The 16,132-nt window shown below is 38.2% G+C and overlaps 1 protein-coding gene and 1 long non-coding RNA gene across 2 annotated transcripts; both read right to left on the bottom strand.

Moving 5' to 3' along the window:
• Nucleotides 1–4,317: 4,317 nt before the first annotated feature.
• LOC127115630 (serine/threonine-protein phosphatase 7 long form homolog) lies at nucleotides 4,318–6,791 on the bottom strand. Its single transcript, XM_051047129.1, has 3 exons — nucleotides 5,757–6,791; nucleotides 5,585–5,675; nucleotides 4,318–5,497 (listed from the first exon to the last, which is right to left on the bottom strand). Exons 1-3 carry the CDS (start codon nucleotides 6,539–6,541, stop codon nucleotides 4,382–4,384), a joined length of 1,992 nt encoding a protein of 663 aa, XP_050903086.1. The 5' UTR covers nucleotides 6,542–6,791; the 3' UTR covers nucleotides 4,318–4,381.
• A 5,557-nt stretch (nucleotides 6,792–12,348) lies between these two features.
• Nucleotides 12,349–13,907, bottom strand: LOC127128661 (uncharacterized). The gene is made up of 2 exons (XR_007805994.1): nucleotides 12,952–13,907; nucleotides 12,349–12,676 (listed from the first exon to the last, which is right to left on the bottom strand). It is a non-coding gene; the product is annotated as an uncharacterized LOC127128661 (long non-coding RNA).
• Nucleotides 13,908–16,132: the final 2,225 nt, after the last annotated feature.

The raw sequence follows: 16,132 nt of genomic DNA, 5'->3' as shown, positions 1-16,132 counted from the left end.
TGCCCCAGCCGGGTAAATCTGACTTTGGAGGAAACATTTGATATCATAATACCATGGATTTTCATTTTTGACTTCTTCAATGGAAAATATATGATTTGGCTTATCAAGACGCATCACAGTCAAATTGGGAACCTCATTCAAAAATTTCACCACGATCATGGAAGCCAATGCAGCAAGAGCATCTGCCATCCGGTTTTCATATCGAGGGATATGGTGAAACTCAACCTTTATGAAGAAAGTTGATATCCTCCTCGCATAATACCTATATGGTATCAAACCGGGTTGATTCGTCTCCCATTCACCTTTGATTTGATTCACAACCAAAGTTGAATGTCCATAGACGTCAAGATACTTAATTCTAAGATCAATGACTTCTTCAAGCCCCATAATGCAAGCGTCATACTCATCCATATTGTTTGTACACTTGAAGGTCAATCTAGCTGTAAACAGAAAATGAGTGCCTTGAGGAGTAATAATCACTGCACCAGTGCCATTACCATACAAATTAACAGCTCCATCAAATACCATGCCCCAACGGAAACCAGGCTTTAGCCCTTCTTCAAGCAATGGTTTGTCACAATCTTTCAACTTCAAGTACAAAATCAGATACACAACCCATACTTTCTTTCAACACAATCAGATACACAATCCAAGGTCTTCCTTCAACAGGCGGAGACAGAATCAGAGGCTCAAGCAGATATTCCTTGATAGTATCAAAAGCTTTCTGGCAATCCTAGGTCCAATCACAAGATTGATCTTTCTGAAGAAGCTTGAATATAGGCGCACATGTGGCAGTCATATGTGATATAAATATCGAGATATAGTTCAAGTGGCCGAGAAAACCTCTAACTCGCTTCTCAGTTTTGGGCGCAGGCATCTCTTGTATTGCTTTGACCTTGGCAGGATCAACCTCAATACCCTTCTCGTTGACAATAAAGCCTAACAACTTACCAGAACGGACACCAAAAGTACACTTATTGGTATTCAAGCGGAGTTTATATTTCCTCAAATGCTGGAATAACTTCAACAAATTCTCAACGTGCTCTTCTTCATCACTTAATTTAGCAATCATATCATCAACATAGCCCTCAATCTATTTATACATCATATCATGGAAAAGAGTGGTCATAGCTCTCTGGTATGTTGCACCAGCATTCTTTAAACCGAAGAGCATCACTCGATAATAGAATGTTTCCCATGGTGTAATGAACATGGTCTTCTCCATATACTTGGGTGCCATCTTAATCTGATTATAACCGGAAAATCCGTCCATAAACGAAAAGACTTTGAATTTAGTTGTATTGTCTACCAACATATCAATGTGTGGCAGAGGAAATCATCTTTCAGACTGGCTTTATTCAAATCTCTATAATCAACACACATACAGACTCTTCCATCCTTCTTAGGAACAAGCCAACATTGGCCACCCACTGCGGATATTCGTAGGTAACAAGGAAACCAGCATCAATCTGCTTCTGCACTTCCTCCTTAATCTTCACTGCCATATCAGGATGAGTTCTTCTCAATTTCTGCTTGATCGGTGGGCATTCTGCCTTCAAAGGCAATCTATGCTACACAATCTCAGAATCCAAACCATGCATATCTTGATAGGACCAAGAAAACACATCAGAATACTCTCGAAGAAGATCAACCAACCCCTTCTTAGCTTCTGGACACAATTGAGACCCAATCTTGACTTCCTTCACGTCATCCTCGGAACCCAAGTTGACTAATTCAATATGCTCTTCAAATGGCTGAATGGCTTTCTCCTTGTGCTCAAGCAAACGGGATAACTCATCAGATATATTTTCATCATCATTCTCTTCATCAGCTTCAAACACAGGGAAATCAAAGTTTGGAGAGGGAGTAGGATCATTACATTCAATGGGTTTGAGAACCAACCTGCATAATGATTTGATATTTTGATTTTAGAGAAAATGAGTGCAAATAAATATTATGCAGATGGAGAGATTATTATTTATTTATGTTTTTTGTGATTACCATTTTCAGAAAAAGCAAAAGTAAAACAAACATCATAGATGTGGATGAATAAAATTGTATTTTATTGATGATAATAAGGAAAATGTCCAGCAATGTTTCACTTCTCCCTTAGGCATAGGAGAAGGATTTTTCTTAAAATAATAAAAACAAATTACTTCGAAGGGTGCATAACAATAGTAACATCAACAATAATCCAGTTGTTGTAAGTTTGGTCGTGTGTTACAAAGTTGGCACAAGCTTCGTCTTCATCATCATCTTCAATAATGGCAGCTGAGTGTTGATCATCCTTGTAAATAAACCCTCCACTGCAAAAAATGTCTTGCATAGCCTTGACATTGGCGTTGAATGACCCTTGCTGAAATCCCAGCCCTGCTCCATTCTTGTTCTCAATGACTTCCACAATGCGACCCCATTTGTCGGTGCTACCAGCTTGAACGACCTCTTTGGCATCCTTCAGAGAAGACATGGGTGCCCCAGTCTTCTGAATTTCATCAGCAACAGGCAAAGCTTGGAACAAAGTTCCAACTTCTTCTTCAGCATCTACATAGGTGAAGGACGACAAATGGCTCACTAAAAGCACTTTCTCCCCACCAACAACGAAAAGCTTGCCGCTCTTAACAAACTTCAACTTCTGGTGCAGAGTAGACGTCACGATGTCAGCTTCATGGATCCAAGGCCTTCCTAACAAACAGTTGTAGGCCGGGTGAATATCCATCACTTGAAAAGTAATTTGGAAATCACTCGGACCTATCTTAACCAGGAGGTCCACCTTTCCAATGACAGTTTTTCGAGAACCGTCAAACACTTTAACCACCACGCCAATGTACCTCATCGGGGCGCCTTGATAAGAAAGTCTTGCTAGAGTTGACTTGGGCAACACATTCAACGATGAACCAGTATCAACCAATACATTGGACAAAGCATCATCTTTACAATTCATTGAAATATGAAGCGCCAAGTTATGATTCCTACCTTCCTTAGGAAGTTCTTCATCACAAAAGCTTAGGTTGTTACAGGAAGTAATGTTGGCAACAATGTGGTCAAACTGATCCACAGTAACATCGTGTTCCACGTAAACTATAGTCTTTACAAAGCCTCCCTGTATGCCTTAGAATTTATCAGTAATGACATCATAGAAATTTTTGACGGCGTTTGAAGCAATTGCTCCACCACGTTTGTCGTACCCTAAAATTTGCCCTCCCCTTTTCAATTTTCATCAATCCTATAACTTGAGATTCATCTGCAAATATTCATGCTTCATTCATATACATTCATACTGGTATTGGTCAATCTATAGATTCAAAGTTGGTGATTGAGGATTGCTCATTATATGGATTCAAAACCCTAGTTCTTGACTTTGGGTATTTATTCAGCCTTGGGTATGTATGAGAGCCTAATTCATTGGGGAACGACTCTTGACATGCATGTCTTGTTGCTTGATTTATCATTTGGCTTAAGGCTTAACCTCGACCCAATCACTAGTCCTTGGTCTTTGATTCGAGTCTTTAGTGCATTGGATACTAGCTCGTTTATACACAAGAAATCCTTAATTCACGCCTCTCAGTTGACTTTGGTCAACTTTTGACTTTTCAGTCAACCAGTTGACCAAAGTCGACCATTCATCCCAACGTCCATTTTTGTCTTGACTTTGGTAACGTTGATCATCTATGCCCTTTCAAATCGCATCTCTGTTATATCCATCATGGTGCTTTGATTCTAATTTCAAAATTGATTTTCAATTTGATTTTAATTAGTTTTCTATTTTTTCTATTTTTCAATTTGATTTTTAATTTCAAGAATTTTTTTTTTAAATATCCAAAAATTTCAAAAAAATTTCAAAAATATCCAATTTTTCAAAATAATTACACAAATGGCCAAAATTGGCCATTTTTTACCCTTAGGCGCCACCCTAGTTGGCGCCTACCCTTAATGGGGAGGGCAAGTCGCCACTAGGGGTGGCGCCTATGCCCAAATCCTTTTTTTTTTTTTTTTTTTTTTTTTTTTTTTTTAATGTTTTTTTTAATGTTTTTTTTTTTTTTAATTTTTTTTTATTTATAAATTTATGTTTTTTATTAAGTATATTAATTTATGTTCACACATATATTTTGTCTAAATTTTTTTATTTATATATATATATATATATATTAATTTATATATATATATATTAATTTATATATATATATATATATATATATATATTAATATAATTTATAAGTAATTAATATTATTTGTAAATTTTTGGAAAAAAAATTAATTTATATATGTATAAAGATATGATAGACAATATTTTTAAAGATAAAGATAAAGATATAAAGATAATAAACAGAAAATATTTTTATTTAAATAATAAACAAGGCAAATATTACAAAGATATGATTAATCACATATGATGCGGTCCCTTGTACGATCCGCACGGGGGAGGTCTAGTTACTCGCCTAGACGGTTCACGTGGTGGTGGTGCTTCCCTATTACCACCCCTTGCCCTAACGCGCCCCCTTGCCGCTTGCCGTTGTGGTTCGGTCGAAGTCCCTTCAGTGCTGTAGGAAAGACGGGTCCCCTCTGCGCCCTCGAAGCTTTGTCTCGGTGGGACAAACTGACTACTGCTGGGTGCGCCCTCGAATTGTGGTCTTTGGTAGTTTAGGGTTGAATCGGGTTGGCCAAAGTGCAATGTTTGTTGTGGTGTGTAGTAGTCCTGTTGGTAGTCCTCTTGTATACCCGTGTCGGGGCTAGGTGGAGGACTGGAAGAGCTTGGGAAATTGCCGTGTTGGAATTGTTGGGATTGGTGGAAGTAGGGGGATTGATATTGTGGTAGGTGTTGGGACTGTTGATGGTGGTGGGAATGTTGAGTTTGTTGTTGGTAGTCTTCATGGTATTGGGATTGAGTTTGTGGTATGTATTGTTGATTTGGTTGGGGGGTGGACATGTGTTGTGGTTGTTGTTGTTGGTAATATGGTGGTGGTGGTTGTTGTTGGTAATAAGGTGGTGGTGGTTGTTGTTGGTAAAATGGTTGTGGTGGTTGTTGTTGGTAATAAGGTGGTGGTTGTTGTTGTTGGGAATACTGTGGTGGTTGTTGTTGTTGGAAATATGGCTGTTGCATCCGGGGATCGTCCAAATAGAACGGGTCAGACACAATCATTTCTGGATTGGTATTTGCTCTATACCATTCCACATATTCCCTTGTCGGCTTCATTTCGTTGGGCGCCACCGGAAATTGTAGAACATAGTGGGCACGGTCTTTCCACATTTTTCGAAACTCCTTAGCAAATTCCTTCCAATTTTGGGCATACCACTGGTGGCTGACTTTTTTTAGATGCCAAGGTTCCATGGACATTGGGGGGCCTGGGATGTCTTGATGCATTCCGAATTGAAGCTTGACACGGTCACTTTGGTGCATCTCCACAGTGGTGAACCGCATTATGGCCGTTTTTGCTGTCCAAACAGCTGCATCTTCGGGGTTTGGTTGATGTTCCAATCCCAAATATGGCCTCCAAATAAACTGCAAAGAAAAAAGTAAATATGTTATTTATCGATAATGCATGACATTAATAAATCAGTTAGAAGTTGAGTGATTTAGTGGTAATACATCCTGTGCTCGGAGACGATCCAACAGTTGACGATAAAATATAATTTTATTTTTGGGGGTAAGACTGTAATCCAGTCCGGTTGTAATGAACCTAAACAAAAAAAGATAAATAATATTAGTTACAAATATTTATAGAATAAATATACAAAATGAAATAAGATCATAAATTTACCTAGTTGCGTAGGGGAAGGAGTAGTCATTAGGATTTTCTGGGGCTAGCCTCGGCAATCTCCACCACCCCCATGTTTGAAGCAAAAAAGAACATCCAGAAAATGTACAGTGCTCATTTTGTGCATTTTTACACAAAGAGCTATATAGGAATGCTAATACTGCAGAACCCCAACTATATGTGCTTATTCTATCAATGTCCCCGAGCAAACTCAAGTACATAAAATTTATGCTATTTCCCGTCCCTTCGGGAAATAGCAAGTTCCCAAACAATAGCATAATGTAAACCCGGGTTTTTATGACTTTTTCTTGTTCGGAGGATTCCTCAGTCAAAGTTATGGAGTCGTGGTACAATTGTAGGCTAGATAATTTAATACCCTGACCCCTTGCTTTGGCAGACCCCTCACCCTCGACCAGATCTACCCCCAACATTTCAACACATATTTGGTTAGGCTGTTGAACATTTCCGGTGACAGGCTTACCATCTATTCTAAGACCTAAAAGCATGTACACGTCCTCTAATGTGACGGTACATTCACCAGTTGGTAGGTGAAAGGTGTGTGTCTCAGGTCTCCAACGTTCACACAGAGCCAAAATGAATTTGGCATCAATGGTGGCATTTACGACATGCATTACATGACCGAAACCCGCACGCTCTATGTAAGGTACGCACCATGGGTCTGGATAAGGCATTGGGTGTGAACGTTGACGAAATTTCTTGGGATCCTTTAAAAACAAACAATATAAAAAATTATTATATTGGACTTTTAAAAAACTAACTACAAACATACGAAAGAGGCAATGTTCAAGAAAAACTTACGAATGAGGCAATGTTTGCCCTAGTTCCTCTGTGTTCTTGGCCCATGGTAAGAAGCGACATGACTGCAATGTAGGAAGAAGCTTGGTGGATGAGAAGTTTCGCCTGAGTTCTCTGAATAAAAGTGTTAGTGGTAGATGAAAACTTGCAAGAATGACCCTCTATTTATACTCTTTTTCAAGTAAACTGAATATGCAAAAATGTGACAAGTGTAAGGCATGCGTGGTAGTGTTGGCATGCATTGGTGGAATCTGATGATGCAGAAACGTGACAAGTGTGAGGCATGCGTGGGAATCTTGCAGAATAGGTGCAGACTACGTGGCAGTGTTGGCATGCATAGGTGCAGACTAGGTGGGAGTTGTCTTGTCTTGGGGAAGACTTGGTGGAATCTGATGATGCAGAAACGTGACAAGTGTGAGGCATGCGTGGGAATCTTGCAGAATAGGTGCAGACTACGTGGCAGTGTTGGCATGCTTAGGTGCAGACTAGGTGGGAGTTGTCTTGTCTTGGGGAAGACTTGGTGGAATCTGATGATGCAAAAATGTGACAAGTGTGAGGCATGCGTGGGAATCTTGCAGAATAGGTGTCACACTGTACAGGTCAGATGAGAAGTTAAGTGTCACAGAGATAGTAGAATCCAATTTTAGCTTTGATATCCCCCAATAATTTATTTAACGGTTGAAATTTGACTTTCAAATATTTATTATTGTGGTGTACGCGTGCACTTTCAAATATTTTTCAAAAAGAAAAACAAATAATTATATTGTAATTAAATTATTTTATGTTTTATTACAACTTTAAATTGAATACTTCATTTAGTTACGCCATACTAATTGGCGTATATGTGTTATAAAAGTAGAAAAAGTCCAAAACACCTGCATGGGATAGATTGGAATGCATTAGTACAGACTAGGTGGGAGTGTTGCATTCAAGGGTGTGACATGTGTAAGGCATGCGTGGGAATCTCTGAGACTTGGTGGTGAAGACTTGATGGGGAACAGGCATGCATGGGAATCTCTGAGACTATGTTCAGGCTAGGTGGATAGGTTGGAATGCATTAGTACAGACTAGGTGGGAGTGTTGCATTCAAGGGTGTGACACGTGTAAGGCATGCGTGGGAATCTCTGAGACTTGGTGGTGAAGACTTGATGGGGAACAGGCATGCATGGGAATCTCTGAGACTATGTTCAGGCTAGGTGGATAGGTTGGAATGCATTAGTACAGACTAGGTGGGAGTGTTGCATTCAAGGGTGTGACACGTGTAAGGCATGCAAGGGAATCTCTGAGACTTGGTGGTGAAGACTTGATGGGGAACAGGCATGCATGGGAATCTCTGAGACTATGTTCAGGCTAGGTGGATAGGTTGGAATGCATTAGTACAGACTAGGTGGGAGTGTTGCATTCAAGGGTGTGACACGTGTAAGGCATGCAAGGGAATCTCTGAGGTATTCACAATATCTTCACAGCAATCTTCACACACATATCTTCACAGCAATCTTCAGTAAGATTCTTGCAGTATAAATATTCACACACATTTTCGCAAAGGTATTCACAATATCTTCACAGCAATCTTCACAAAACCCTCACAAAACCTTCACAAAACCTTCACAAAACCTTCACAAAACCTTCACAATGTCTTCACAAAACATGTCATCTTCTTCACAATACAAAGTCAAAGCTCACGTCAACGGTGAGACTTATGAATGTGATAAGTCTGGCTTCCTATTTAGAAACACCGAATGCACTCGGTTTTGTCTAAATAGAGGAGCTGACTTCTCTTATCTGAAAAGGAAGATTGAGTCCAAACTAAGACAACCAGTGTCCCAAATTTTTTATCAACAACCTTTTTTTTCAGAAAACAACTCTGTCAAGTTTTATAAGTCATTGATTCAAAATGACATGGAGACACAATACATGCTTCGTAACCATGAGTACTCTGGTTACGACTACATAGTGTTGTACATTGTGTTGGAACAACCTCAACCAACTCAGAATATTCAATCACAGGTTATTGATCCTGTGATTGATGACGAACAAGATGCTGAGCACCACGTTGAAGACGATGTGGTTGATGATGCTGAAGACGTGGTTGATGACTTGGTGAACCGTCATTCTGAAGACGAAGACCAACCTCAAATACCTATAGCGCAACGCTACTCACCTCCTGCGCACTTCACAACACTTAACTTGGGCGAGGATGAGCCCTCATCAGATATGTTCTACAACCCATATATGAGGTCTGATGAGGACTTAAAGAAGGGTGACCAATTTCGTACCAAGGAAGAGTGTCTGTTAGCAATAAAGAACTGGCACTTGAAAAATTGTGTTGACTACGATGTTATCAAATCAAATCCGGAAAGATACGTTATTGAATGCAAAAATCCGGAGTGTGGATATAGGTTGATGGCATCGTACAAGAAGAAGCATAACGCGTGGGTGATAGGGTCAATATCTCAAGCTCACATTTGCGTCAACACCAACATGGCACAGGATCATCGCAAACTTAGCCATGACATGATCTGCCATTCCATATTACCTCTAGTTGAGGCTGACCCGTCACTGAAGGTCAAAACAATTATCTCCCATTGTGTGGCTGTTTTCAAATATACACCGTCATACAGAAAGGCTTGGTTAGCAAAAACCAAGGCAATTGAACTGGTGTACGGTAACTGGGAGGAATCATACAAACAACTACCACGCTACCTGGCTGCACTACGATTGTATTCACCTGGGACGGTTACTATAATGGAGACCTTGCCTGCACAATCCCCTGACGGAACTCGTCTAGAAGGTAATGGAATTTTCCATAGACTTTTCTGGGCATTCCGTCCATGCATCATCGGGTTCACATTCTGCAAACCACTTGTTCAAGTCGATGGAACTTGGCTGTATGGGAAATACAAAGGATCGTTACTGATGGCGGTCGCACAAGATGGCAATTCAAATATTTTCCCAATAGCCTTTGCATTGGTGGAAGGAGAAACGGCAGCTGGTTGGAGTTTCTTCCTTAAGAATCTTCGAACGCACGTGACTCCACAAGCTGGCATCTGCGTTATTTCTGACAGGCACGCCTCAATAGACAGTGCATACAATAATCCAGCAAATGGCTGGCATGACCCCCCGTCTACCCATGTCTACTGCATCAGGCATATTGCACAAAATTTTATGCGGGAGTTCAAGGATAACTTTTTGAAGCAACATTTGATAAACGCGGGGTACTCATTAAACCAGCCTGGATTCCAATACTATCGCCGGGAAATAGTGTTGGCAAATTCTGATGCAGGGAGGTGGATTGATAATATCGACAGAGCGAAGTGGACTAGATCGTACGACGATGGGGTGAGGTGGGGCCACATGACAACAAATCTTGTGGAATCAATGAACGGCGTGTTTAAGGGCATACGTAACCTCCCGGTAACCGCATTGGTGAGTGCGACCTATTTTCGGATGGCAACGTTGTTCGTAACAAGGGGCAGGCGCTGGAATGAAGTGTTGCAGACGAGTCAGGTTTATAGTGAAGCCTGCATGAAGTTTATGAGGCAGGAATCCGCCAAAGCCAGCAGCCATCGGGTTACGGAGTTCGACCGCCATGGCCACACTTTCAGTGTCAAGGAAACAATTGACCACAACCAAGGGCTGCCCAGACAAGAGTATAGGGTCCTAATACCAGACCGTTGGTGCGACTGTGGTCAATTTCAGGCGTATCGTATGCCTTGTTCCCATGTCATTGCAGCGTGTTCACACAGCCACTTCGCTGCATTATCGCTAGTGTCTCCAATCTACAAAGTTGCAACATTGCTCAATGTATACGACAATCCCTTTCCGGTGGTAGCATTGGAGGCGTATTGGCCAGAGTATGACGGGGAAATTGTTTGGCACAACGAATCGATGCGGCGGAATAAAAGTGGTCGCCCAAATAGCAGGCGCATTAGAACTGAAATGGACGTCGCAGAGAAAATGCAGAGGAAGTGTAGCATATGTAGACAACTAGGGCATAATAAGAACAAATGTCCATATCGTGGATCTAGTTCCACAACTTAGTTTTCACTTTCATAAATCTGTGTACCAAAATCATTTTAAATTAAAGTTTACTTTTTATTCCAAATAGAAGATGACACTTGAACAACAAACACAAACATCTAACATTACAACACCAATTACTAAAACAAAAACAAATACTGGAACAAAAACAAGTACTAAAACAAGAACAAGTACTAGAACAATAACAAATACAACAACAACATGACAAACAACCATTAAAATCTAAGAAATTACAACAGTTAACACTATGTCGTCTGATCCATGCATCATTTGGATGCAATCAATGTCGCTTTCAACTTCAACCCACCAGCGTATCGTTTCTCCAGTTTCAAATGAGAACCTTGTTCTAAGCCTCTGAATCCTTCTGATGACTTCACCAGGTTGGTAATCTCCCTCTAACCAAGACATCAAGGACCTTTTTAGTTGGTCCAACGAACGGATGTTCCAAAATTTCATCTCCATTGGGGGTTTCAAAGGCGAGAAAATAACATGCCCATCCCTTTTTAAGATTACTGGTTCAGGATCCGGGCGCCTTGATGATGTTCGCTGCCATGACGACGGTCTTGGGGATGCCATGAACTCAACTTGATACAGAAGGTGGTAGGAAACAGTGTTGAAGAAAATGCAAGGAAATAACACTTTATTTATAGGAAAAGATCTGGGTTGTACACCAGTCTACCTAACCCTAATTCTCCCAAAAATTTATAAATAATATTATTTACTTATAAATTAAATTAATATATATATAAATTAATATATATATATATATATATATATATATATATATATATATATATATATATATATATATATATATATATATATATATATATATATATATATATATATATATATATATATATATATATATATATATATATCTTGTAAATAAATATTTATATATATTAATTAAATGTGTATAATATTAATTGTTTATAAATTAAATTAATATATATATATATATATATAAATTAATATATATATAAATTAATATATATATATATATATCTTGTAATAATTTTATTTATATATAAGTGTTAATATAAATTAATATAATTTATAAAAAAAAATATATTTATCAAATATCTAATATTTAAAAAAAAAAATTAAAAAAAAAAATTAATAAAACATTTAAAAAAAAAAAAAAAAAAAAAAAAAAAAAAAAGGGATTGGGCATAGGCGCCACCCCTAGTGGCGACTTGCCCTACCCATTAAGGGTAGGCGCCAACTAGGGTGGCGCCTATGTACACAATTAGGGCAAATTTTGCCCATTTGTGTAATTTTTTTGAAAAATGGGTTAATTTTGAAATTTTTTTTAAAATTCTGGATATTTAAAAAAAAAATTCTAATTTCAAATTAAGTCTAATTTCAAATCAATTGTGGAATTTCAATTTAATTTTTAATTAATTTTTAAATTGATTTAAAATTGATTCAAATTTTAAATTAATTAATTTTTGTTTTTTTTCAAAGTGATTTAATTGATTCTAATTTTAAAACAATTGATTGATTTTAATTGGATATTGGTTTTTTTAAATTGATTTTTGTTTTAATTGGATTTTGATCTTTAAATTGATTATTTCAATTTTTAGATTAGTTTTAAATTATTTTAAATAACCATTTACCCTTTTAATAATCCATATCCATTAACAATCCAATTTACCATTTTAATATTCCATATCCATTAACAATCCAATTTACCATTTTAACAATTAAATATCCAAATCCATGTAAGTTACCATTTAACATAACAAATGTCCATAGCCATTGATATATAACCAGATATCCATTAATACAACTAATATCCATATCCAATAAAAACCAACTTCTGAACACATAGCCATCCCCATTAAAAGGGAACAAATTAACAAGATTACTGCTACACCAGTTAACAGAAACCGCACTTGACAGGAAAATTGAAATTTACACAGGCAAATCCAAACCAAAACGCAGAAATTGAAAGGAAAATGGAAAAAACGCAGCTTCCAATTTGAAAGGGCGTCGCCTTGCAAAATCGGATTAACAGAGACTTTAACTGGATCCAATCCCTTCAACACAATCAGTTTAACCTGCAGAACCACCAATTAACATTAACCGAGCATCATTTTAACAGAACAGCTTAATTAAAAAAAACCTGCAAAACCTGCAAAATGCATAACAGTTAGAATAACTAACACTAACTCACTAACAGAAATCTAACTGGAATTTGATTTAACAGAAATCTCATAATTCAAACCAACTAAATTTTTTTGTAACTAATAGTTGAATTTGAGATGAATTTCACTATGAATTTCATTTGCATCTCTAACATAATTGAGAAGAGAAAATGATATAAATATCTCACTCATCTTTGTTCAATCTTCAATCTTCTTGGATCTTCAACCCCATCTTCATTTTGTTTCCACATCTTTATTTTGTTTTCTTCAATCATTCCTCACCCTTCATCTTCTCCACAACCTTCAATCAAACCACCTTATCATCGTTCTACAAAAGCTCCTCATTCTGCATCAGATTTTTTGCTGCATTGGAGTCCTTCTCGAGCGGCATCCAGAGTTTCATCCACCCTTCAACCGTCATCATGCCATCAAAAGCAAATCACAAAGGAGAAGAGTGAAACTCACAGAAACAGAAGCAAACGGGAACTGAAGAAGAAGAACAAAGACGCACATGCTCTAAACCAAAGCTTCAAGTCGAATTCGAATAGACGTTTACGCAAAGCTGGAGAATTGAATCCACATACGCGACGATGAAGTTGCGAAAACGCAACGCCGACGTGCAGCCGTGACGACGTGTTTTGCGGCGAAGGACGGGCGATTGAGCCTGCTGCCAGAAACACAACGGTGAATTGAATCCGAAACGGATGATTGAGCCTGCCGCCGGAAACACGATGATGAGATCCAAATTCGAACGAAGGATCCAGGTCGCGACGAGGAAGCTATGTGAAACGCGGCGAGGATTGGCGACGAAGTGTAAGCCAACGATTGGAAATACATCGATGCTGATGACGAACGCAAACAAAATTCGTAAAGAAAACGTGATTCTCCGAAGAAGCTCTCCTTCCGTTTTGAGAAGCGCTTTTTGGCTTAGTGAAGAGAATTGATTGTCGTGTGGGGTGTTGGTGGCCTCCGTTTGTGAGAGTTTTCACATTGGAAAACCTGGGTTTAGCATAGGGTTTGCGTTTGGGCTTATCCTCAGTACACCTTACCTCCGGGTCCGTACCCCCTCTCTAATTCAACTTCATTTCTTTTGCGCCTATATCCGAAGGCCCAAACAATCCTCCTGTCCATACCCTAGACTAGGCATGCCCACCCCTACTCTATTTTCCTTTGTTATCATTAATTTAAACCCTTTTAATTATTATTAATTGATTTTGATTAATTGTTAATATATGGATTAATACAATATAATTAGAATTAGGTTATTTAAATATAACTTAATTTTTTTATCATAAATTGAAATATTAATTTTAATTAGGATTAAGTTCTAATTAACTTTAATTAAATCTTGATTAATGGTGTAATTAGATGTTAGATTTAGGTTCATTTCCATATTCTTATCTCTTGACATTATAATTAGGTTAGTTTTGATTAGGTTTTAGTTAAGAACTTTATTCAATATTTCCCTAATTTATCTATTTTTGGCATGACGACTATTTTGCCCCTAGGTAGAAAAATCTTGATTTTTATGCATGTTCCCTTAGTTTAGGGATTTAATCAAACTTGTCTGGTTTCATTTAGATGATTAATTCCATAGGACATTGTACATGTTTTCATCCCATCGATTGGTGTTGACCAAAAGACACTTTGGTCAACCAATTCCTTTATAATTGTGTTGTAAGCCCCAAGACAATTTCAAGTGATCAAAAGACCATTGATCACTTGATATGGCAAGTTCATTGTGCTCAAAGCTATTATGGATATGCTGAATCTTTGGAGCTTAAGACCTGAAGGTTCAAATGCAAGATCAAGACTTCAAAGTCAACATCAATCAAGCATAGCTAGCAAAGTGGACTATATTCTCAAGCACAACAAAGGTATCAACATTTGACAAGTGTGATTCAAGTTGTAAGCTATAAGCCTTGAGTAATGAGGAATGACGAGACGGAGTTTCTCCTATCCTTGTGTAGAATGACTTTGCGTACGGGGTGTAGGCCCTAGCTATGCAAAGCATTTTCCCTCATTCATATGCTCTAACACAATTCGTATCAAACAATTGCCAAGCCTTTTCAATGCAACAAACAACATGGCATCACCAATATCAATAATCAACACTTATCGATCATAATTCAAAGTGTGTGGCACGAGCCTTAAGCAATAGAGAAGGAATGAGACTGAAGCTTTCCTACACTAATTCTGGATATCTTTGGGTGCGAGACGTTTGGCCTGTGGCTCATCGTATTCACCTCTATTCATAGACTTTAGCATAATTTGAATTACATGATTGTCAAGTCTTCTTCTACAACAAATGGCACAACATAATAGGATCAACATGCAAGATCTCCTGTCAACAACTTGTTAATTTTGATTCGAGTTGCAAACTATGAGCCTTAAGTAATAAGGAATGATGAGACGTAGTTTCTCCTATCCTTGTCTAGAGTGACTTTGTATATAGGGCATATATTCTAGCAATTTAAAGCACTTGCCATTATTCCTAAACTCTACTACAATTTGAATCATATAATTGACAAGTCTTCTTCAAGAAAACCTCAATCTTTAAACACCCCAATAGGGGAGCATTTTTTTCCATTGGCAACTTGTGGTTATACACCCTCTTCTGATCAATTATCTGCCTTGTGAGGTGTTAAACCTTGGCACATTCTTTTCCTTGTAAGGTGTTAAACCTTGGCACATTCTTTGCCTTGTGAGGTGTTAAACCTTGGCTATCCAATCCAGTTCTTTTCCCTGAGAGTCATGGACTCTAGCACCATTTTTTGCCTTGCGAGGTGTTAAATCTTGGCTCTTTGATTTAGATCTTCGCCTTGAGAGTCATAGACTCTGGCATCTGACTTTCTGTGCCCTGTAAGGTATTAAACCTTGACTATTAGATTTTGATCTTCGCCTTGAGAGTCGTGGACTCTGGCATAAGTATCTCTTTGCCTTGTGAGGTGTTAAACCTTGGATATTCGATTTGGTCTTCACCCTGAGAGTCATAGGCTCTGGCACTTGATTATATTCTCCCTGCAGGTGGTAAACCTTGGCAATTCAATTCTTTGACATCATCAGTTTTAAACTCTGGTATTGATACCTTGCCTAGAAAGTTGTGAACCTTAGCACTCCTTTTCAGCCTAGAAGGGTAATGTACCCTGGAAAATCAATATTGTTCCCTTTTGTTTCAGCCGTAGTGGGCTGAACTACGATTGCTCTGATTTTCTTATTGCACGATGAGAATACGTAGGCACAAGGGTTCGAATCCTCCGCGAGCATACTTATTCATTACCCCTCCCTTAGGGCATTCCTCCATTCGCCTCCATGGAGCATTAATCATGACATACATTCATATTTTACCTTCATTCACTTCATGTGATA

The sequence above is a fragment of the Lathyrus oleraceus genome, chromosome 1 (assembly GCF_024323335.1).
Source record: "Lathyrus oleraceus cultivar Zhongwan6 chromosome 1, CAAS_Psat_ZW6_1.0, whole genome shotgun sequence".
Classification (NCBI taxonomy): domain Eukaryota; kingdom Viridiplantae; phylum Streptophyta; class Magnoliopsida; order Fabales; family Fabaceae; genus Lathyrus; species Lathyrus oleraceus.
Note: the sequence above shows the minus strand (reverse complement) of the source record. Positions and strands in the feature narration are given on the sequence as shown.